The following is a 22,589-nucleotide window of genomic DNA, read 5'->3' as shown; positions in this document are numbered from 1 at the left end:
TTTAGAATAGGAATGCTTTACTGTTTTGTGACATTTTATTGATCAAACAGGAGAAAAGAAATCTGCAGATTAATGGATAAAGAAAGTAATCGTTATTTGCAACCCTATAGTGTATGCTTAGCTCTCTAAATGTATAAGTCAAAGTTGTTTCATATCTATCAGAGGCTAGTTCTAGTTCTTAAATTACAATAGTAAAAATAATTTGATCAAAGATACATTTTGCTGGACTATTGGCTATAAAAATGTCCCATGTGTATACTGCCACACAGGCAACAGAGATTATTTCAATATGTTAACTATTAATTATGTTACTTTCTTGCAGTCTGTTGTCTGCTTATATGGCGGCTCTATAACACATTGCTGCCTTTAGTGTGAAACTTGGAGGAATTTGATTTGTTAATGTGTCACTTGCACATAAAACATGGTGATTTTAATGGCAAAAATATCTATAAAACAAGCAAAAAGTGGAAACAGTCACAAATAAGTGCAGCACGTGTTCAAAAGGTATATGTGTGTGCGTCATGTCACTTAAATTTATTTGTCATATAAAACGAATCTGAGAGCGTTATAAACACATGAAGAGGAACGAGAGCAGCTGTCAGCTCACATGGCAACCAAATAAAACCAGAGATCTGCTCTCTTTGGGCTCGTCGTGAATGTTAGGAAACGCTCTTACACTGACACACACGTAATAACTGATCATTCATTCCTCTACCTCAAAAGACAATTAGACAATGCAACAAATTAAAGAAGAAAAAAAAACAGCATCAGTCCCCATAAACTCAACCATTTTACAGTAAAGGGCTGTTAAAACTTTCATCAGACGTTGAAAAATTAAATAACTGCATTGTGGAACCTTGGCTTGCATTGTAGCAAAACACGCTGGACAAAAAGTCTGGGTAATACTGTAAATAATAATAATACACTTTTCAAAAGCAAGTTGTGCGTCACAGTCATAAAAACTTACACTTACTACAATTACAAATTGGAATAAGTTCAATGCAGTCTAGAAATAGAAACATAAATAAAAGACAATGAATAAAAATCACAAGAATAAAAGCTTAAAAGAAAAAGAAAAACTCTAATTAAAAGCCATTTTATAAAAATGAGTTTTTAAGAGTTCTCTCTCTATTAGAGCTGCACTGCTGGTAAAAAAAAAACAAAAAAAAAAACACTAACTTGTACTGAAGTGTAAGTACAAAACAGTTCATGTAAAATCATCCATTAACAGCAGGTGTTGAGCTGTGGTGCACTCAGGCCATCGAAGCCTCTCATGACACCGTGCAGGTGGAGGACTTGGGCGGCTGCTCCAGGATGGATTCACGTCGCAGGTCGTTAGGCAAAGTGCCGTTGGGTCCCCAGACTGTGAGCTCCCCGTAGATCCCCGTCTCGATCATCTCCTCCTGCCAGGGGATGGAGATGTTCCCCGAGGCAAACTCATCAAAGAAGACCTTGTCCTCTTCGTCTACCTGCACGCCTTTAACCGTGGAGAAGGCCCCGACGTCACCGATGTCCTTGGCATAAACTGTCTTTGAGTCTGGCACGAAAGGGGGTGTGAGGATCCCTGAGGAGACACAACAAGATGCAGACATCAAACACTGAGGCTGGTGAGAGCCTCAGTCGACTGAGCCACCAGGGTCCCACAAACAGCTTCTCACCATCAATGTGACATCAGTGTTTGACCACCCTGCTTGACCACCAGTTGGTAACTTTTTCAAATGTGAAGTAAGAAAATAACTCAAGACTAACTGACTTCCTGGAAGAGTCTGCTCTTAATTCAACCAGCAGGATTCAGCACAGGCCGAAACAGAAATACTTTGAATTTCAAACAAAATGTAACTTTACCAGCAAAAACTAAACACAAAGAGCCACAAAACAGAGTCAAAGAAATAAGAAAAAGAATTTAAAGTCTTTATCTATAACATTAAACATTAACATTCATTACTGAATGAGCATCAATGAAGTTAAACTTCAGGAAAAAAACACTGCATGTACTGTAGCAACACTGTCAATTATTAAAACATCCATACATAGGCAGCATGAAATATTGGAATACTTTCAAAAACAAACTTAGAGGGCAGGAAGTAAATAAGGCCATGTTGAAACTGCAGAAACAGATGTGTGTACTGTGCAAGATGATGCAAACTGTCTGAAACAGACCTGCGTTGAGTTTCCTCCAGTTGATCTCACTGAAGAAGGGGTGCGTCCTGAGCTCGTCACAGGACCCGTCCCTGAAGCCGAGCCTCTTGTCCACCTCTTTGAGCAGCAGACCCTCGCAGATGGACCGCGCGTTCTCGCTGAACTTCTCTGGATACGTTACAGGATCGTTCAGAATCCGCTTCTTCACCACCTTATTCTCCACCTCGAAAAACAGCACAAAGAACAGCAGAGATTCATTTCTGCCTCTCATTTAAAAACATGCACACGTCACATTAGCCCAACTTTAACACATATTTCACCCATTATGAACGTGCACAGCCATTTGAATATTATTATTATTATTATTATTATTATTATTAATAATAATAATAATAACAATAATAATCATTACTATTATAATAATAATACCACTGTAAATCATCTATAAAGTATCTATATTGAAGTACGTAAATGGCATGCTTAATGTGCAAATATGTAATAAAATGTGTCAGTTCTGAAAGTAACTAAGTACAATTACTAAAGTACTGTACGGTACTTGTACTTAGTGTTTCAATTGTATGGTACTTTTATGGTACTTTCTTCTATGCCACTACATTTTTGAGGCAAATATTGTACTTTTTACTTATTTATTTGACACATTTAGTCCCTAGTTACTTTAATATTTTATAAACAAAATATATGATCAATATATAAAATACGAAGCAGTGTTATAAATTAAACTATCCAATAGTATACAAAGTAGTTAGTTAGTAGTGCCCAGTGAGTACTTCTTTACTTTTGATATTTTTCCTGATAATACTTTTGTACTTTTACTTAATTCAAATCTTTTAACAAAGAGGTATTGCAGCACCAGGCCACAAGTGGGCAAAGTTGAGCCATCAAATCTTAAAAAAAAAAAGGTTACTGTATTATCGCACAGGTTGAGTAAAAGCAGGTTTAAACATCACATCACAGCGAGAGGTATGAGCTAAGAAAACTGTGAGACAAGAGGCAAGGAAAACGGAGCCAAAGTAACAAACAAAAACATGTTTAAAGCACACAATATATTTAAAAACAGCTCAAAAAACGTGGGTTGAGAATAGGAAAAACAGACCAGGTTACACGCAGTATATTTACCTTCTCTCCTCGGGTCCTGTAGGGTCCCTTGGCAGCCATAAACTCATACAGAGTGACCCCCAGAGTGAAATAATCTACAGAGTAGTCGTACTCCTCTCCTTTCAGCAGCTCTGGAGCCATAAAACCTGCAGGTCAGAGATCAGTTAGAAAGTGAACATTCGGACAAAAATGATGAAACTGCTAAATAGATAAATACATATTCTTTTATTATTATATTTTATATTTAATCATTATGCTCTATTATAAAGTGGCAGGAGTTTCAGTCCAGTCAATCAGGTAATACTGGTTGGAGAGCTAAAGGCAGCTGTACAGTCTGTACTATATACAAAGTATGTATGTATATAGTCTGTATACACTGCAGAGTGTGGCATTAATGGACATGTTAAATGTCATATATTAATTACAGAGTGACAAAGATAAACACTGTAGAGCTGTGGGTTTGTAAGAGCAATAAGGTAAATGTAAGTTTTGGTGATTTCATTTTTTCGACTGTACCTGGAGTCCCAGCGTAGCCTTTGGTTTTGAACTGATCCTCAGCCAGCTCCACGGCCAGACCAAGGTCAGAGATACGGACGTTGCCTGTGAGAACAAACACCGGGGGTAATGTCAAGAGCTGTGCACGTCACAGATACGAATGTTGACCCGCACACCACGTCTCTGACTCGTTAACCTGTAGCAGCATGATAACTGAAAGACGTCCTTGTGTTAGAAGTAACACACAGTGTGTACTGTAGGTGTGAAGTGTATGTGAGAGGTTCAGTGTGTTCATACAGACCAGCATATGTGTGTGTGTGTGTGTGTGTGTGTGTTTTGACCTCAAGAGGCCAAGTATGGGACATATTTTTAAAGTCAAGATGAGGGGCTACAAGTTCCATTAAAAGCAGAAATCAGTAGCCTATATGTGTTGTAGTTTTTACAAGTGGTTGGGGGTTTCAATTTAATTGTTTTTAAGGAATAGTTTGACATTTTGGGAAATATTGTTATTCGCTTTCTTGCCGAGAGTTAATAACATATATCAAGCTATTATAAAGTATTACAACGAATAAACCTTTAATTTAATCAAATATTCTAGTGGTCCACATGTGGAAATGAGCTGCTGTGTCTGTAGACTTACATTACCCCACTTAGACAGTCATGGGTCACCAACAGCACAACAACTATGTCTTCAAAAAAAGGACTTCAGGACCAAACACAAGAGGCTACTACGAGTGTCTGACCTTGATTATCCAGCAGCACATTTTCTGGTTTGAGGTCTCTGTAGATGATCCTCTTCTGGTGCAGGTGCTCCAGGCCCTGGATGATCTGGGCAGCGTAGTAGCAGGCCCGCGGCTCGTCCAGCCCCGGGTTGTTCTCATCCACGTTATAAATGTGATACCTAGTGGCATAAGAGAGAGAGGGTGTAAGGTCGAGACAATTATTTTATGAACACATTGTGCTTCAAAATGGTAATTGTAATGCAATGACATGTAGGTATGTAGGTTTATCCAAGAAATAAACACTATATGTGGACATTCAGGACGTTCATACATGACACAGCATTTAAAACAATCAGGTAACAGGCACCGCGAATCATTTATCCCATTTTCTACACTACATAACACACTAAAGCCAAATAAATATCTAAATTTCAATGCATAATCCCTATATTCACAAATGAATAATTAATAATTGGGTTGCAAAGTGTCTTTGGCAGAGCCCGAGAGGATCAAAGGGAGAGACTGAAATATGGAGATGTCAGTGAGTGAGATCTCACCTCAGGTCTCCTCCGTTCATGATGGTCATGACCAAACACAACTCTGTTTTTGACTGGAAGGCGTAAGCCAAAGAGACAATGAACCGGCTGTGAACTCGAGCCAGGACCCTCTTCTCCACTATCGCCCCCTACATGACAGGAAGGGACAGCAGAGACAAGTTTGTGGTTTGTGGGAAAATCTATTTCCATGTGAGATACAACATTGCATGTAAACACAGCGTGTTTCTCCATTACACAATGCATGGGCCCATACAGAGCTAACCAGCACTACTTTGACCATATTGTATTGTATTGACTTTGATCATTCTTCAGTGTCTAAAAATACTGTACAGCGCGTTGTACAGAGAGCATTTTAAACATTTTGTTTACTGCAAAGTTGTTAAGGCATAGTAAATAATGAAAACTGGATAATTTAAGAAACATTTTGAGAGTCATTGAAGCCCCCTACTGACGTTGCTGGCATATTATTGTCTGTTTTGGGGTCTGAGCTGAAGATTAGGAAATCCACTCCAGGGCTGCTCCATTTATAAACATGGCAGGATTGGCACTTTGTAAGGAGATCAAAATGCTCTAATGCTGAGGGCACTAATCATATAAGCCAAAGGTGGCTAGTTACTGACTGTTGTTTAGAGGGGGGGATTACACAAATACTGTACATAAAAGGCCCAGAGAACAAGAGACAAACTAGAGACCAGTAAGAGACAAACCACGACTCATGTTTCCAACCACCAACCATGTTTTCAACCACAAGGCAAGCTAACTGAGATCTGTTGTTGAGTTTTCACTCTTCCCCTGACGATAAAGTATGTATCTTTGTGTGATTCCTTACCTCATAGCCTTTTCTCTTCTTCAGCCTCTTCTTGTTGAGCTTTTTGCAGGCGTATAGTTTCCCCGTGGCCTTCGTCTGACAGGCAGACACTTCCCCAAAACCCCCTTTCCCCAACACACGAAAGTCCAAAAACCAATCCTCTCCCATGGGCTGCATCTCCAACCACTTCCACTGCAGAAACCTTTTCAGATACATACTCTCCAGGAAGAAAGTGTAGGGCACTTCCTTGAGGAAGTCCATCACGGTGTCCATGGTCTCATTGAAAAGATCATCCCCGGCCCCTTGGTGTTTCTCTTTGACCTTCGTGATGCCGTTTTCTGGCAGGAAGGGGCAGAAATACTTGGCGCCAGGCTCCATGTACCGGGACAAGATCTTGCTCGCTTTCTTGACTCGATCGTCATCCTCAGCCATGTTGCATTCCTCTATATCCTTCCACAGGCGGCAGGGGCCCTTATACTCTGTGTAGGAGTCTAGGAACTCCTGAAAGAGGCGTTTGCCGATGGGCTGCTCCACACAGACTGTCTGGAAGCCCAGATCTAAGGTCTCCCGCAGGCCTTCACACACTGTGATGTGAGGCAGCTTCAGGCGGGAGTGGTACTTCTTGTCTCGGTTGGATGCAGGGTTGGCAGTGCCATCAAAGCTCCCGCGGGCCGAGATGTAGGCAGAGTTGGCCACCACCGTCGTCAGGCCACCAATATCCATGGTGGCGCAGTCTCCTCAGTCAAAGTGAGGAGGAGGGACGGAGGAATGTGTGAGGTGCAGCAAAAGCTACAGAGGGATGCAGGGAAGCAGGAGTGTAGGTGGACGTCTGGAAATGAGGACCAGATAGCAAAAAGAAGAGGAAAGTAGCAGAGAAGCAGATGATATATGACTAATTCCCAGATAAGATGTGATGTGGATATCTTCTTCCTCCAGCACATCAGAAGCAGAGAATATCGTACATCTGCCACAGTGTTTCCCTCAACGAGGCTATCGCTAAACCTGAGAGTCCTTTCTCTTCCTCTCACACACATGCAGACACACATGCAGATCTACCTGACTCATCACCTTTCCCCAAAGGGATTTATCCACTCTGTAATGCTTTATCCTGCGCTAACCCATGTGCATGCTGTAGAAGAGGAGAAGGGAACACAAAGAGTGAAGACTCTGGAAACATGATGGAGAGGAGGGATAAATGTGGCACTGTGTGCATGTAGTGGGCTGGTAATGACAGGAATGCAGTGAAGTTGAGAGAGAGAGACACTGTCACAGAGAAAAATGAGAGAAAAGACACAAGACACAGCGTCATGCTTCTGCAGAGTACTGGTCTTCTGCTCTTTTGGTCTTACTTGAGCAATTTCAAATCTCATCTCTCTCCTCATTCAGTCTCAAAACCTGCAATGATTCTAACAACAAAGATGGCTACAGAGATTTTACTTCTTTGAGATACAAGTAGGGCTACCATTATTGTGTTTTCCTCTAATAATTCTCTTTAAAACTGTGAGGAATCTATAGTTTTTAGCCATAGTGGTGGAATGTAACTAAGTACATTTACTCAAGTATTTACTTAAGTACACGTTTGAGGTACTTGTACTTTACTTGAGCCACTTTTCTCCTTTCTACTCTTTAGGTACTAGTTACTTTACAAGTTTACAAAAAGATTTTTGCACACAAAACTTACAAAGAGATGATAAAATATGAAGCTTTGTTATAAATGAAACTACCCAACAGTATATACAAGCACAGCAGTCCTAAACAGTTAAGAATGAGCTCCACTTCATCCAACTACAACAGTAAAGTGCAGCTTTTACCTGAATGCATGAGTAATATAAATCTAATGATATATCTAATATATAAAGGTCTAACAGTCACATAGGACCATGTTCACCGTCTTAGTTTAGCGAGTTAGCGTGCTAACATTTGCTAATTAGCAACAAACACTAAGTAAAGCTGAGGCTGATATGCTATTTTGTCATAAACTAAAGTACTGGACAGATTGACATTTTGACCTGATTTTGACTTGATGATGACACCAAACACTTCATCCTGTTGGGGTCATGAATTTCTGTACAAAATGTCACAGCAGTCCATCGAAAACTGATGAGACATTTCAGTTTGGACCAAAGTCGTGAACCAAGCATCTGACCGTTGACGGTTTTTGACTGTTGGTCGGACAACACAAGCAAGTTGAAGATGTCACCCTCAGCTCTGGGAACTTGTGATTGTAAATTTTCACAATTTTTCAACACTTCATGGGTTGAATTATTAACTAATCTGTGATAACATTGTTACAGAATCTACTCCCTTTAAAACTTATTCTTTATTACTTTAGGAGAATACAATGTTTTGAGCCCAGATTGGCTCTTTGGTAGGGATCAAAGTGTGCAAATCATTTAAATCTGAGCGAATCATATGCAGTAGTTTACCTTGACTGTTGTCATTAGCAACCAAGCTGCCTGGCCTTTCAAGGTGATCCTGAGGTTTCTCCAAGGTAAAGGACGTCGCTGCTGATGAAAAAAGTTTACCTGTTTCTACGTTGGCCCACCTCAGCTTCCCTACCGGCAGCATGCCCACCTTATCTTGGCCTTATAAATAGTGAATAAGAGATAACACATACATCACACTCTGGAGCGAGGTCCAGGGAGTGACTTTTAGCTTTTACTGTAAAAGAGAATGAGACAGGCGACAAGACATTAGCACAAACCTGAAAGTGCCTCAAAATCTTTGGGGAGGGCCAGGAGAGAGGAGAAACAAATATCACTGTTTGTGTCTAGAGTGGAAGAAGAGAAGTAAAAGGTTAGAGTTGAGTAAAGGAAGGAAGAAAAGGTCTGCCGTGGATCCCGGTCAGCACAGAGCTTCATCATGGCCACCCTGAAGGAGAAGAGGACTTGTGGGCAGCGATGTGAAGACTTTGGCCATTTTATCTGGAACTCCGAGAATGGGACGTTGATGGGCAGAACGCCAGAGAAATGGGGTAGGAATAAACTAACTTCATTAACCTCTCGTGCAACATTAAATTAACCTAGGAAAGGTTTAGCAGAAGCATTATTCAAATGATTCAGTCATTTATGAGGCTGTAGCACTGCTGTTTATTTTATTTTGTCCATCCGGAACAATCTGGAGTTAATCTGGAGATTAACCTTTAAAATAGTTTGTCCAATAATTGTTTTGTCTTAAAACAATACTCAGATGCCTTAATGTGCATTGGAAGAGTTGTGGATCTGTGATCATGTCTCCTGTCCATAATGGCCCTGAGGGGATCAGTTCCTGGCGTGATCCACCATTCTTAAATTCAGTTTAAGCTAATGAGAGGCTAACATTCGTCTTAATTAGCCAAATCATGAGGGTGTTTACCAAAATTACCTCTTTGGATTTCCAGACAGTGTTTCCTTGCTGAGCTTGATTTTTTCTCTTTCACTGGAGTCACATTAGAAAAAGATTTCTTCATGGCCAGTATGAACAGGAAGAAGGATTACAGCAACCCATAACTCTCTCAATGTGCATAGCAAGATACATATATTCCATTACAAGTAAGCTTTCAAATGCTATTTAAGTAAAAGTGTGTGAGTATATGTAAAATCTACTTTGAGTATAAAATGATGCAGCAGAATGGCTCCTGTGTATTATCTATTTATTATTTATTGTAGTTGGTTGAATTGGAGTTATCTTGAACTACTTTATATATTGTTAGGTAGTTTTATCTATAACAGTGCTTTATATTTTATATATTCTATATAAGATCTTAATATATTTTGTGTATAAATCTAATAAAAATGTAGTGAATGTACTTAGTGACATCCCACCACTGCATATAGGCATGTGAGCATCGTATTGTATCGACTTGAATTCTGACCGTCCTTTAAACCAGTTGACCCAAGAGACATATTTAAATTAACTCTTGAAACAAAATCACAAAATGTATTGCAAAATAAAGTAACTTGACTAACTACTTGCTTGTGTGTACCATTCTGTGTGACTTTTTCTGTCCTCTTAATGTCACCACAGCAAGGTATATGTTTGCAGCATGTGGACAGAGAGAGATAAGCATGCTGCTGTTGTGATAAGCTTTGTTTTTTTTTCTGTTTGATCTCACAATCAGATTAAATTGAGCTCATATCGACAGAGGACACCTTGACCTCTGCAAATGTAGACACACACCTTTGCAACCACACTCCAAACTCTCCTCTGTGTCACGAGTGTTTTCACATTAGGCATAACTCAGTGCTAGTAAATACTATAAATACAGGAAGGATTTCATCTTTTTTACTGTATGTTATTTAGCATTTTTTGACTACGACTATCAAAAAAAAGCTTTAAAATGAGACATTTGACAACATCAGAGGGACACAAGGACAAAGAAAGGTGATGCAGCCATAAAAATGTAACTGACTGTGTGTGTTGATAAATACAAGTCATAAATCTCTCCTTCACAGTGTACATCAGTCTGTATTATCTGGCCTTCTACGTGGTGATGACGGCCCTCTTTTCTCTGGCCATCTGGACGCTCATGTACACCTTGGATCCGTACGCCCCTGACTACCAAGACCGGCTAAAATCTCCGGGTAACACAACAACAAGAACAAAACAAGGAGTTAAGACAATGACGACTTACTCTGTGGCTCTTTACCAGCTCTGTGTTTGCTGTGTTTGCTTTCAGGGGTGATGGTGTGGCCCGACACTTACGGAGAGGAAGTTATTGAAATCTTCTATAACACATCAGACAAAGCCAGCTGGATGAAGATGACCAACATCCTTAATGAGTTCCTGAAGCGTTAGTATTTATTCACTCGACCCTGTTGGACAGTTATTTCTTATATTTAACAAGGTCAAACATCTAAAACCTTCTGTCTGTCTTCCTCAGCCTACAATGACACCAAGCAGCATGAATGTAACCCCTATAACTGCACTAAGGGAAAGTACTTCATCCAGAACAGCTTCTCTGCTCCTCACCACACCAAGTGGGCATGTCCCTTCACGCAAAGCATGCTGGGACCCTGCTCAGGATTTGAGGACCCAACATTTGGTTACAACTGCACCATGCCTTGCGTTGTCATTAAGATGAACAGGGTATGTTTAATTCATAAATATCCTTCTGAGCACTTTTGGAAAACTTGGATCTTGCAGTACATAAAAAAAATTAGATCACATTAAATAAAAATGACTAAAAAGGTAAATGTTCTGTTTTGTCTCTGCAGATCATTGAGTTTCTGCCCTCTAATCGCACTGACTTTCCCCCATATGTCAACTGCACTGTACTGGTGAGCGACAACTGCATATACTGATTTTAACAGCATGCATCAAAGAAAATGAGTCTGACGATTTACACGTTATTTAGTACTGAACTCTCATCAAGTTGGAGACAATTTAAAGGAAGAATGATCACAATCGATGCAGAGATAAGCTGACTTTTAGTTTCAGTATGGGACTGGTTCCTACATTTCCCATGATGCCCATGTCTTTCAAACTCAACCCCAGTTTGTAACACAGGCTTTTTGTTTGTAGTCTCTGTGCCAAGGGTTATTTTCTCAGACTTGACGAAGCTCCTCCAGCGTCACGTGAGAAATTATCCAACTGTTTTCAAAGGCGGAGGAGCACATGTGACAAGTAAAGTGAACTTCACAAGTTAAATTGGTGGACTGCCCCATTTAATGTGATGAAATTCTGTGTTTGTGTTTAGGAAGGACAGGACAATGTGGCCAAAATCGAGTATTTCCCTGACAGGGGAATTATGGACCCCTCTTACTTCCCTTACTATGGAAATCTGGCACAGGTGAGAAATAAAGTCATAAAACCACTGAGCAACACACTGAACGGTATAAGTCATTAAAATGTCCTCTGTAAAAGTAAGGTTGGATTACCAACCAGGCCAAGCAGACAAAGGTCCCATACTCATTGTGTGTCACTTTCAACTGTTGTCAAGGGGCCCAATGCCAAAAAATATACGGTGAATATCCCTAAATAAACCTGTGTGACTAAATGACCACAAACAGGGGGTCAATAGAGACCCACAGCTCATTTTCACCCAGGGTTAATCTGACCACATGTAAATGTCAAACGCTTTTGATTCACTAACAGTTTAAAAAACAGATGTTAATGCATTCATTTTGAAGATGTTTGTGTCACACCAAGGATCAACATTCTCAAGTATTTTAAAGAAGAATTAAGAATTAAAAGAACAGAACAGGAAAATACGCTTATTTGAATTAAATATTCCTGTCTCACGTCTGTACGGTAAATATGTATTTGCAACCAGCAGGTGGTTAGCTTAGCTAAGCATAAAGACTGCATACGGGGGGAAACAGTAAGCCTGGCTCTGTCCAAAGGTAACAAAATCTGCCGCAATCTCTAAAAGATTATAACTAGTTTGTTTAAACATTACAAAAACCGAACTGTAAAAGTGACAATGTTTAGTGACTTCCTGCAGTCTCCACTGGTTGCTTGGCAACCTGATGGCAAGACCTGACACATAACTTCCCATAAAACCACAATAACGTTGGACTAAACAAACAGGATTTAAAGTGTTAATTTGTGAGATTTAAAGGTGCTGGTAGGTGGATTTTGTTACCTTGTGTCAGAGCCAGGCTAGCTGTTTCTCCTTGCTTCCAGTATTTATACTAAGCTAAGCTAAACGGCTGCTAGCAGTAGTTTCATATTAACAAATGTGAGAGTGGTATCAATCTCCTCATGTAACTCTCAAGAAGCAAGAAAGCCAATGAGCATATTTTCCAAAATGTCAAACGATTCCTTTAAGTCCTAGAAAAATAGAAATAACCTGCATTGCCTCCTTCCTCCTTTTCGTCAGCCCACTTATGTCAACCCGCTGGTGGCTGTTCGCTTCAGCCTGGTAGGAGAGAAGTCCGCCAAGATCCAGTGCAGAGTGGTCGCTGACAAGATCAGCTATGAAAACTTCTACGAGCCCTACGAGGGAAAAGTCACCTTCTACCTCAAAGCAGTGAAATGAGAGAAAAAAGATCCTCAGATATCATAATCATGTAACAGCCCACCTGTCAGTATCAAAGATACAGCAGGTGTCTACAGATCAATAGTGACTATTATTTAACAACCTTTAAACCACTTGTATTCAACTTAACGCAACAGTCTAGGCCCACTTCCCAAGTGGCCCAAATCTCTGTGCTGTGTGGCGCTTTTATAAACATGATTTGTCATGCTTTGCTGAGTGAATTATGACCTTCTTTATCATCTGATTTTTAGGTTTTACCATGACAAAAAAAATAAAATCTATAAATCTGTTGTCATATATCTATTTTGTTGTCTATTGTTATGTAACCTGGTGCATGCTAACTTAACCTCTGTCTGCATGTCTCCTCTCTTCATACTCAAGAAAGTGAAACCAAAGCAGGAAACTACCAAACTCTTGAGGTGGATTTGGGATTTAAAAAAACACTGCAGAGCATGTTCTTACAATGCCAAATAATGCATCAAAAAAGTCTTTCTAAATAAAAACTTAATCCAATTTTAGTTTGGTCTCAAGAGTGTTTGATTTTGTGTAAGCTCAAGGTTTAGGCAACATAGCTTTAGTTTTGCATTTACCAACTAAACTATCTAAGTTGTTGCAAAGGCAGTAAACCTCTAAAAATCTATTTGTATTTGTAACTGGTCACTGTCTACCCCTCGCTAATAGGATGATGATGGTGATGAGGTTTCTCACAAATGTGCTGACTTCAGAGTTTGTGGGTTATCAGCTTACACACACACACACACACACACACACACACACACACACACACACACACACACACACACACACACACTGTTGCCTTGAAAGAGATTATTGTGCTGTGTGATAACTATTATGTTGGTCACATGGATTCACTCGCATGAGCCTGTCCATTCATCAGACACTCAGGAAGGGATTTCCAAAGCTGAAAGGCCCGGTCACCTCAGGTAACAAAGCAAGTGGTTTCCAAGTTTGGATTGTAGAGGAGCTGACAGAGAAGGTGGTCCACATAAAAGTTTAGTTTAGTTCATTTAGTTGCAGAAAGTTCTGCGCAATCCAGCTCTGCAGTCTGACCAGGTTTAAGGGGAACAGGTAGGTATCATCGGCGTACACATGAAAATCAGTACAGTGTTTTTGGAATCTGTGACCCAGTGGCAGCATGTGAAAGAAAATAAAAGAGGAGACCTAAAATTGACCCCTGGGGGGCACCACAAGCAAGGGGGGGTAGGCGGTAACCCGGTCCTCAAAATTTCAAGAGTAGTAATCCTTTCACAAAGGCAGGAGCGAAACCAATCAGGAGCCGTGTCCTTGAAACCGACCCATTTTTCCAAACAATCAAGCAGGAGTCACACAAAACTAGAGTTGACAGAGAGCAGCATCGGTCACTTTAATGAGTGTGGTTTTAGTGCTACGAAAGGAACATAAGCCTGGTTGGAATTTTTCAAAAACACTTTTGTTGTAAATAAAATACATGAATTGATTATAAATCTTTTTTCTAAACTCGCTTTTAGAAAATCTCTCTAAAAACTGAAGCTTTGAAAAAGAGTTAATACAAAGTAAAACCAAGTTCTTCGTCATCTTATTTTTAATAAATAAATGAATTAATCATTCAAACAATTTAAAAATACATGAACATTTTGATGAAAACAGCATTTCCTTGTGTCTGGGATTTTCAGTCATGGCCACCAACAACACGTATGTAAACTCAATCCACTACACAAAGTAAAGAAAAAGACCCCTCCGTGTTGACATACTGCAGGAAAACATTAAAAAAAGAATATTAAACATAAAACAAAATACAACATGTACGTAGCTCATACGTACATACATTTGCATTGCACATTATGAAGTATAAGACAAGGACATTTACAGCATGAGATGCCACAGAGGTGCTCTCTCACAGTGAGATTACACTCCTCAAAGTCTTGTGTTTAGTGCAGAGCAGTGTTGAGCAGGCACATAAGTTTGACATTCAATGGTAACTAGTGCAGGATTGTTCTTTAAATGTAACGCCAGTAAATAATTTCTGATGAGCATTTTCTCCTCTGCTATCTAAATATTTCATGATCTCCATTTCGTACTTCTTACTTATCTGTATTATACCAGAGTTTACACTAATTTGACAAGAATGGAGTCTAAAAAAAGGAATGAATGACTGTTAAAGTCTTTGTAAAAGGAATATTTGTAGTTTTTAGGTAACACTAAAACTGTAGTCACAGCTCAATTCACAGTAGTACAATGATTAGATAAACTACAAGTACCATCTACTAAATACAGCAGACACTAAGGTTTGCACTTCAGTAAGAACCCGAATCTGCCATTTGCAATAACCTAAATTTGAAGGTAAAAGTCAGAAATAGTAATGTGAGATGGTCAAAAATAAGGAAAATAGAGGCAATTTAAATCACACAAAGTTTTCCCGATCAAAACAATTCTAACATTTTACTCATACATGAAAAAAAGAAAGTTAAACCATCAGATTTGGTCCCTGTGATTGTTACAAGGAATATATAAATGTGGGGTTGAAAGTGCAGACACAACTGATGAAGAAAAGAAAAAGAGCAACTCCATTGACTTTCAATGGAAAACAAAATAATTCATACAGACGACAGAGAGGGAAAGTATCCGTTTTTCTTCATACAGCATCAGAGCTGAAAGGATATCAAGTATTTGTGCTTCCTATCAATGATTCTGTCAAGCCTTTAAGACTGTTGATGTTTGCCAAAAGAGTGGAGCTGTTCAGCTTTGTTGCAATTTGATATTAGCTGAAATTATTTCAGTATGTGTTTAGACCTTATACAGTATCAGGTATCAGTACCTATATGTAACACTGGTGAAGAGCATGGATGGTCCAGGTCCATGCTCTTGACATGGAGAAATCAAGAAGAAGAAGAAGAAGAAGAAGAAGAGGGAGATTTGGTCCAACAGGCCATGTCTCATATTACTGTGTGCGTTAACATGAGAGCCTTCCTGAACGACCAAATAAGACTTAACTTCTGCTTCTCCTGATGTCGCTGCCGGCTTTATGCGAGAACCTTTTGGCCCTGAAGCCGGTCTGGTCATGTGACCATTTTGCGTTCTCCCCTGGGAACCCATCTGTGTGTGGTGACTCTCCACAGCACTGGTGCCAGTAGCAAACTGAGGGTGGTGACACTGAGAACCAGCAGGTACACCTGAGCAGAGAGAGAGAGACATAGAAAATATCGATGAATATATCTATATTATGTCTATAAATGTCTATTTGCTAGTGTATATGTCACTGACACCTACACTGTATCAATACTCTTTTTTTTTTTATTCGACTACTGGGGTCATTATATATTATTAAATCTTACATTTGACAGAAAATAACCTCACAAGTTACAAATTAAATAAAAAAAGACAGAGAGGAAAAGAATAGTTTAAAGGGTTAATTCACCCAAATTACAAGCAGTATCTAGACAGCTGTGGGTTTTATTTGCCAGGATTTTGAGATACCCTTCTCTGATATTTTTGCGTCCTCTCCTATATGAAAGACATTTGTGCTGCTCACAGTGATGGAAAAATGAATACATTTTGGAAAAAAATGATTTTTGGGGTGGCGGCAGAAACCCCTGAGGCAAAACCTGGACACATAAACCAAAACTATCTGCAGGCTGGACACCTCTAGGAGGTGCCAGTCCCAGGTTTCAAAGTGCTTCACACAAGGCAGTAAATTAAAAATCAACAATAAATGACAAAGACATTAACTGGGCCAGAATAAAAAAAAACAAAAAAAAAACACATTCCTGTAGTAAATATAAATATGGACAGTAATCACTGACCTCTCTGGAGATGATGCCAGCACGACGCGCACGGCTGCTCAAGACAAAGGAGAATTCGCTGACCTGAGCCAGACCAGCCGAGACAATCCACCGTATGTGCCGAGAGCCTGGAGGCAAGATCGCCGACAGCACCAGTACGGCCATAACGAACTGGGAGGAAAATGAGAGTGGAGAGCGGAGGGACTGAGAGTGTGGCAAAGGTGAACTGAAGAAGGAAGAAGGGCAAAAGAGAGAAAAGCGCTGTACCTTCATAATGACGAGCGAGAGTGTTAGCACCAACAGGATGGTGAGTTCATACAGCACGAACGTCGGGAACACGTGGAGACCTGCAGCGCCACGCAAACACACAAGATCAGTAAAGTCTCTGCGAATGGCACAAAAGTGTTAACATGAACATAAAGCTGAGATCTGATAAATTCATGCTGGATCTGACCGATGGAGGCAAAGAAGATGATGGCGAGGAAATCTCTGATCGGCTCGATGCATCCCATGACCTCCGTTGTGACCATGTGACCCTGTGTGGACAGCAGAGCTCCAGCCAGGAAGCAGCCCAGCTCCATGGAAACATCCAACATCTCTGTCACCTACAGTGTCGGTAAGCAGGAGAAAAATCAACAGCTTCTTCGCAGTAGGTTAAATAATACTGCCATGGAAGAGAAACATCAGAGCTTTGTAGAGAAACGCAGGAAAACTAAAGAAATAAGAGACTGAACAAAAAAGATAGGACAGCTCTTCTTCTAAGAATAAATGCAAATAAAAGCAAAGTGAGTACCGTCAGCATGAAAAAGACAAAAGCCGCCATCCCCAGCACCAGGATCTCCTTGTTGCCTTTGCTCTCAGCATGCAGTTTCTTGTAATAGGGGCCGATCAGGAACGACTTGAGCAACAAACACAGCAGCAGCACAGCAGCCAGAGAGACCAGGACCTGGGCCAGGAGGTACAACACACGGAGACTTCCAAACAGGAAGCTGTGTTTCACAAAGGGAACAGCAGACTTAAATAAGCTGTGTGTGTGTGTGTCAGTGTGTGTGTGTTTGGTTGGTTGGTTGTTTGGGAGAGAACTGACCTGTCCGAGTCTCCACTCTGTGCCTGGATTAGAGTCGGCATGACAGCGACGAAGAGACCAAGCTGAACGTCTTGCATCACTAACATCCCGAGGAGAACACTGCTGTAGTCTAGATCACCTGTCTCACACACACACACACACACACACACACATTATTGACCATTGTAATTATAGAAATTTCTCTAAATACAGTATTCATGGCAGTTTTCTCCATGCTTTGAGAATATGCCATACTGTACAACTGAATCATGGGAAATACATACATGCCACTTTACCACCAACGCAGTATTCAAGACTTGTTTCAGTTTGTTTCACCTCTACCTGATTTAGCTGACTCTATGATGCACGTCTATGTTCATTATGTGCACAGACATACCTACATACCTTCTTTGTCCCCTCTGCTCCCCCCTGCCAGGAAGCGGGACACGAGTGGGGTGCTGGACAGCGAGAGACAAGTGGAAATGAAGACAGTCTGGGTGGGTCTAATACGCAGGACTTGCCCCCACAACAAACCGGCCCCCACCATCAGCAGACTCAGGTAGCACGACCCCTGAACTGATGTCTTCCATACCTACACACACACACACACACACACACACACACACACACACACACACACACACACAGTATATATACAAAGTTATCAACCCACTTAAATGGAAGTACAGGTGATACAGATATTGGCCAGTTTCCAGGGGAAATAACAGTCATAGATAGCAGGCATAAAAATTAAGAAAAATGTTTAATTTGACCAACCAGTAGGTGGTTATTTACTCATTTGTGTATCAGGCATGGGCTTCAAAAAGTTAGTGTAAACAATTACAATCAATACACAGCCATAGCATGTGTCTAAGAGCTTCTGTAACAAAATACTTTTACAAAACTCACTGTAGCTTCTGAACTGAGAACAGCAATTCAGAGTGGTCATGTAGCTGAGCATAACTTTAAAAGAAAAACAAAAAAGACATTTTATACAGTTAGCTTTCACAGATGTTGCAGATCCCCGCTCATTACATGTCACTAATCTTGAGTCTAAGTCAAGTCTGAGGTCATTTCAATGTGTGTGCCCATAAAACATGACAGAAGTTGCTTACTTGTTATGTAAAAACAAACTTTGCTGAAAATTATTGTACAATTTTTATCCTAAATTCAAACCCCTCTTTGTTTACCTTTCGAACGCGCTCAGGTGAGAACTCCAACCCCACCACAAAGAGAGTGAAGAACACACCCAGCTCCCCCAGAGTCTCCACCTGGACCATAGACTGCAGGACACAGAGATATTTCACAAATGAAGACTAGGTATTGTTCTGACATGCTGACACTGTGAACACAAACACACCTTGATGCTGTTGAGGCCAGAAGGACCGAGAAGGACCCCACAGATGATGTATCCAAACATGGGAGGAAGACTGACCAGAGAGCAAATCCAACCACAGGGCAGGGACAACATCACCACAGACACCAAGTCCTGCACATACATGTTGCAAAAAACTTGGGGTTAATATATTAAAAATTAATTTATATTGCAAAATGCCCTTCTCTAAGCATTACTGAGGATTCAAAACAAATGAATACAGAGTTTCCGCTTGTTATGTAACCTGGATAAAATGAACTGACCTTGATGAAGTGATGGTCCGCTCTTGGCATTGTGGAGTCTCTGGGTTTGGTCAGGACGTACTGGTTGTTCTGAGAGTCAATGAGCATGCTCAGTCCCAGGTCATCCTCCACTTCCTTCTGCCGGGACTTGTTCTTCCTCTTCCCTCCATTCTCCTCGTCATCCTCCACTCTCAGCACAGCCTCTACATTTACTCCTTTCATCTACACAGCAGCGAGCATGACAGGAGGCACAATTTACTAACTACTTCAATCGACTATTCAATCTCTCAAGTGTCTGAAACATATCAAGTGATCAAAGTATGTTTATGTTGTTTGCTGACCTGTTTGTTGTTGTCAAAGGCGTGCTCCTCGATCTCCTCTTCTAGCCGGTCTGCTGCCTTCCTGACGTCCTCCAGGATCTCATCCAGCATGGACAGAGTCTTATTCTGGGCTAAAGCGCTCTTAACAGCTTCCTGCTGGTGCTTTTCAGCAGCCACCAGCTCCACGTATTCCTGCTCTTCCTGAGGGGCGAGAACAAAACCCAACAGACAGGTGTGTGTTAACAGGTAGGTTATACAGACAAGTTAACAGAGATGCATGTGGCAGCTGACACACCCAGGAGACTCACACAAAATACACTCATATGACATATAGCATACGGTTATACATGATATTACTCAGCCTTCACAGCCTTCAACACAATCAAATTTCAATGACTTGATTGATTATTTTAATTACAGTTTGCTTGAAATCATTCATTTTTTTAATTAAATATGTTTGGATTTTAGAATGTTGCTCAGACAAAACAAGACATTTTTGAAAATGTCGTTTTTTCTACTCAACAATTCGTCAATTAATTAATCATGAAAATAACTGTTTGATGCAGCCCTATTCACATCATCCCATAATGTTTTCATTTCATTGTGCACTCCTTGCCTTTGTTGAGAGAAAACATTTCAAGACATGTTCCTCTGTTTCATGACAGAAACAGCAATCTTTGTTCGCTTAGACTGACTGAATACAGGGTGTGTCAGTCCCTCTCTCCTGCACTCTGACGTAGTCTCCATGAAACACTGCTGAGCCTGATGTCCTCACCTTTATGGCCGCCTCCCTGAGGGCCTCCAGCCTCTGCCTGCTGCTCTCCTTCATGTTGACCACATCCCTGTAGTCTCCCTGCAGCGCCCTCTGCAGGCTGTGCACCGCCTGGAACACCAGGTGCTCGCTCTCGTTCAGCTCCTTCTGGAAAACCTCCAGAGTGTGAACCTGAATGCAGCCAGAGAGACACCAGTCAGTCATTAAACTGTAAAATATCTGCCATCCTCTTATGTGGTCACTAGATGAGAGCAGTTTACATGTCTTCATCAGAGGTCAGACATGATATACAGGGAAAATCCAGATATGTTAAGATGGGGAGAAGGGTCATTACTATGAGAAAAATAATCCACTTCATTTGGCTTGATTCAACAAGAAGCCATTTAACCTGCCATGTGGGTGACCATTATGTAATCCAGAGCTGAAACAATTAGTCGATTAATCGTTTAGTCAATTGACATAAAATGAATCAGGAACACTTTTGATAATCCATTAATCATTTAAGTCACTAATCAAGTGAGAATTCACCTCTACAATGTGAGAATTTGCTGCTTTTTTCTGTTTTGTATCATTGTAAATTTAATGTCCAGACTCCAGACAAAACAAGCAATTTGAAGACCTAAAAAAAGGGGGGGGCTCTGAAAAATCTATTTTCTGACATTTTTAGTTCACAAAGTTCATTGATTAATCTGAAAAACAATTGGCTGATTTTTGCATGATGAAAATAGTTGTCAGTTGCAGTTCTAATCTAACCAGGTCACCTCCTCTGTGTATGTGAAACCTGAACTGTAAGTATGAAATATGAGCATGCATTACTGTTAAGCCATTGTGCCAACAGGACTGTGGCAGCAGACACATACAGACAGACAAACAAACCGCGCTGAAGAGTTGCAGATGTTATGTCTCACACACTGTACTGTACCAGGGTGATAGAAAACTGAGCAAAACAATCACTAACAAATCACAGCATTACGATCAAAATAGACAGCCTATGCTCCATTTGGTATTTTTCTCAGTCTGGTACCTGGAAGTGCCTCTCAGGTTCTGAAAGGGCCCGGTCTCGTCCAACAGCATCAGCAGCGGCTGCGAGCTTCTTGACGACCACATTCTTCTGACGCAGGAGGCCCACCAGCCGCTTGCAGTTGCTGGCCACCCAGCTGTGGCCGTGTGTGGTCCCCTTGCTCCGATAGAGCTTGATGGCATGCTGGGCCACCTGGTCCTTCTGCAGTGCAGCAAGTGCCCCCACCGTGCCAAGGCACAGCAGCCAGCATACAACCTGCATCCAAACCGCTACTTCTGTCTTCACCCGAGGGTGGAGATTAATAAAGAGAAAGAGACCTGGGAAAAGGAAATAAGATATATATGAACTCAAAAAGTGTAGTGTCGACGTCAGGAGCATCTAAAGGATAAGTCTGGTGATATTTCAGTTTTTTTTTATTGTCAACAAATCAGTCAAGTCATACCCTTGTCTTGTCTGAATATTTGATATACACAATCTCTTTTTATGTGGGCTACTCTTTGTGCCTTTGTACTAAAGTAATCTCAAGAGACGGTTTAATCTTTGGGTCACAGCTGAAAAGCTTAAGCAACAGCTGTGTATGCACACCTATGGCCTCTCCCACTGGCTGCTTTGAGTGCCTTGAAGTGACGTGTTAAGTGCACTTAACTTGACTGAGCATGTCACATGTATAAATTCCAGTGGTGCTTGCTTTTCTGCCAACACCTAATGTGACACTGCATTTCTTTCTATGCTTGGAATACAAAAGTCTAAGATCTGTGCCATTTTAAGAAACTTGCTTTTCTGTCAACAGCCTGCCCTCTCATACCCTGGCTTCATAATCTTTTACTGCACCAGCATAATGACCGAATGCATTCAACTCACACCCAAGCTGGACCGCACCTTTGTGAGCATGAGTCAAGATGAGGGATGTTTACTTTCCAAACTCCTCCTCTGTCCTCATTCCTATGACTGGACTGCAGCCACTCTGCTACTGTTGCTAGAAATCAATAGCACAATAGACATTCATATACTATCGAGAGGATTAATCTATAATAATGCATCAACCATCATTTCATAAACTGATTATTACATTGGTTTGTAGGTATAAACTTAATCTGTAGCTATAAACTGCTATAGCTGTTAAAGAAATGTAGTGTTGTGAAAGGTATAGTATAAAGTGACATGAAATGTCAACACTCAAGTACAAGTAACTCAAAACTGTAATTAAGTACAATAC

General features: G+C 40.6%; 3 protein-coding genes across 3 annotated transcripts; 1 reads left to right on the top strand and 2 right to left on the bottom strand.

Annotated features, from left to right (window-relative positions):
* Positions 1 to 1,271: 1,271 nt before the first annotated feature.
* grk1a (G protein-coupled receptor kinase 1 a) lies at positions 1,272 to 6,560 on the bottom strand. The gene is made up of 7 exons (XM_070912774.1): positions 5,859 to 6,560; positions 5,030 to 5,157; positions 4,494 to 4,651; positions 3,772 to 3,855; positions 3,277 to 3,401; positions 2,161 to 2,362; positions 1,272 to 1,564 (listed from the first exon to the last, which is right to left on the bottom strand). Exons 1-7 carry the CDS (start codon positions 6,558 to 6,560, stop codon positions 1,272 to 1,274), a joined length of 1,692 nt encoding a protein of 563 aa, XP_070768875.1.
* A 2,139-nt stretch (positions 6,561 to 8,699) lies between these two features.
* LOC139288967 (potassium-transporting ATPase subunit beta-like) lies at positions 8,700 to 12,798 on the top strand. The gene is made up of 7 exons (XM_070910443.1): positions 8,700 to 8,811; positions 10,271 to 10,399; positions 10,495 to 10,608; positions 10,699 to 10,904; positions 11,033 to 11,095; positions 11,515 to 11,607; positions 12,640 to 12,798. Exons 1-7 carry the CDS (start codon positions 8,700 to 8,702, stop codon positions 12,796 to 12,798), a joined length of 876 nt encoding a protein of 291 aa, XP_070766544.1.
* Positions 12,799 to 15,854: 3,056 nt separating this feature from the next.
* Positions 15,855 to 21,634, bottom strand: tmco3 (transmembrane and coiled-coil domains 3). Its single transcript, XM_070910215.1, has 13 exons — positions 21,377 to 21,634; positions 20,356 to 20,523; positions 19,602 to 19,781; positions 19,282 to 19,482; positions 19,004 to 19,132; positions 18,834 to 18,926; positions 18,049 to 18,235; positions 17,665 to 17,782; positions 17,371 to 17,566; positions 17,032 to 17,182; positions 16,845 to 16,924; positions 16,599 to 16,748; positions 15,855 to 15,968 (listed from the first exon to the last, which is right to left on the bottom strand). The coding sequence occupies exons 1-13, from the start codon at positions 21,632 to 21,634 to the stop codon at positions 15,855 to 15,857; spliced, it is 2,025 nt and encodes a 674-aa protein (XP_070766316.1).
* Positions 21,635 to 22,589: the final 955 nt, after the last annotated feature.

The sequence above is a fragment of the Enoplosus armatus genome, chromosome 1 (genome assembly GCF_043641665.1).
Source record: "Enoplosus armatus isolate fEnoArm2 chromosome 1, fEnoArm2.hap1, whole genome shotgun sequence".
NCBI classification, from domain to species: Eukaryota; Metazoa; Chordata; class Actinopteri; order Centrarchiformes; family Enoplosidae; genus Enoplosus; species Enoplosus armatus.
This window is presented reverse-complemented; position numbering and strand designations above follow the sequence as displayed.

Coding starts and splice junctions, on each gene's coding strand:
- tmco3 (XM_070910215.1), bottom strand. CDS start 21,634: ATGCAGGTTGTATGCTGGCTGCTGTGCCTTGGCACGGTGGGGGCACTT. Junction 19,483..19,601: donor CCTTTGACAACAACAAACAG/GTCAGCAAACAA, acceptor GCTGCTGTGTAG/ATGAAAGGAGTAAATGTAGA. Junction 19,133..19,281: donor CGGACCATCACTTCATCAAG/GTCAGTTCATTT, acceptor ATGTATGTGCAG/GACTTGGTGTCTGTGGTGAT.
- LOC139288967 (XM_070910443.1), top strand. CDS start 8,700: ATGGCCACCCTGAAGGAGAAGAGGACTTGTGGGCAGCGATGTGAAGAC. Junction 10,400..10,494: donor AGACCGGCTAAAATCTCCGG/GTAACACAACAA, acceptor GTTTGCTTTCAG/GGGTGATGGTGTGGCCCGAC. Junction 11,608..12,639: donor ACTATGGAAATCTGGCACAG/GTGAGAAATAAA, acceptor CCTTTTCGTCAG/CCCACTTATGTCAACCCGCT.
- grk1a (XM_070912774.1), bottom strand. CDS start 6,560: ATGGATATTGGTGGCCTGACGACGGTGGTGGCCAACTCTGCCTACATC. Junction 5,158..5,858: donor AGAAGAGAAAAGGCTATGAG/GTAAGGAATCAC, acceptor CCTGTCATGTAG/GGGGCGATAGTGGAGAAGAG. Junction 3,402..3,771: donor AGGCTACGCTGGGACTCCAG/GTACAGTCGAAA, acceptor TCTGACCTGCAG/GTTTTATGGCTCCAGAGCTG.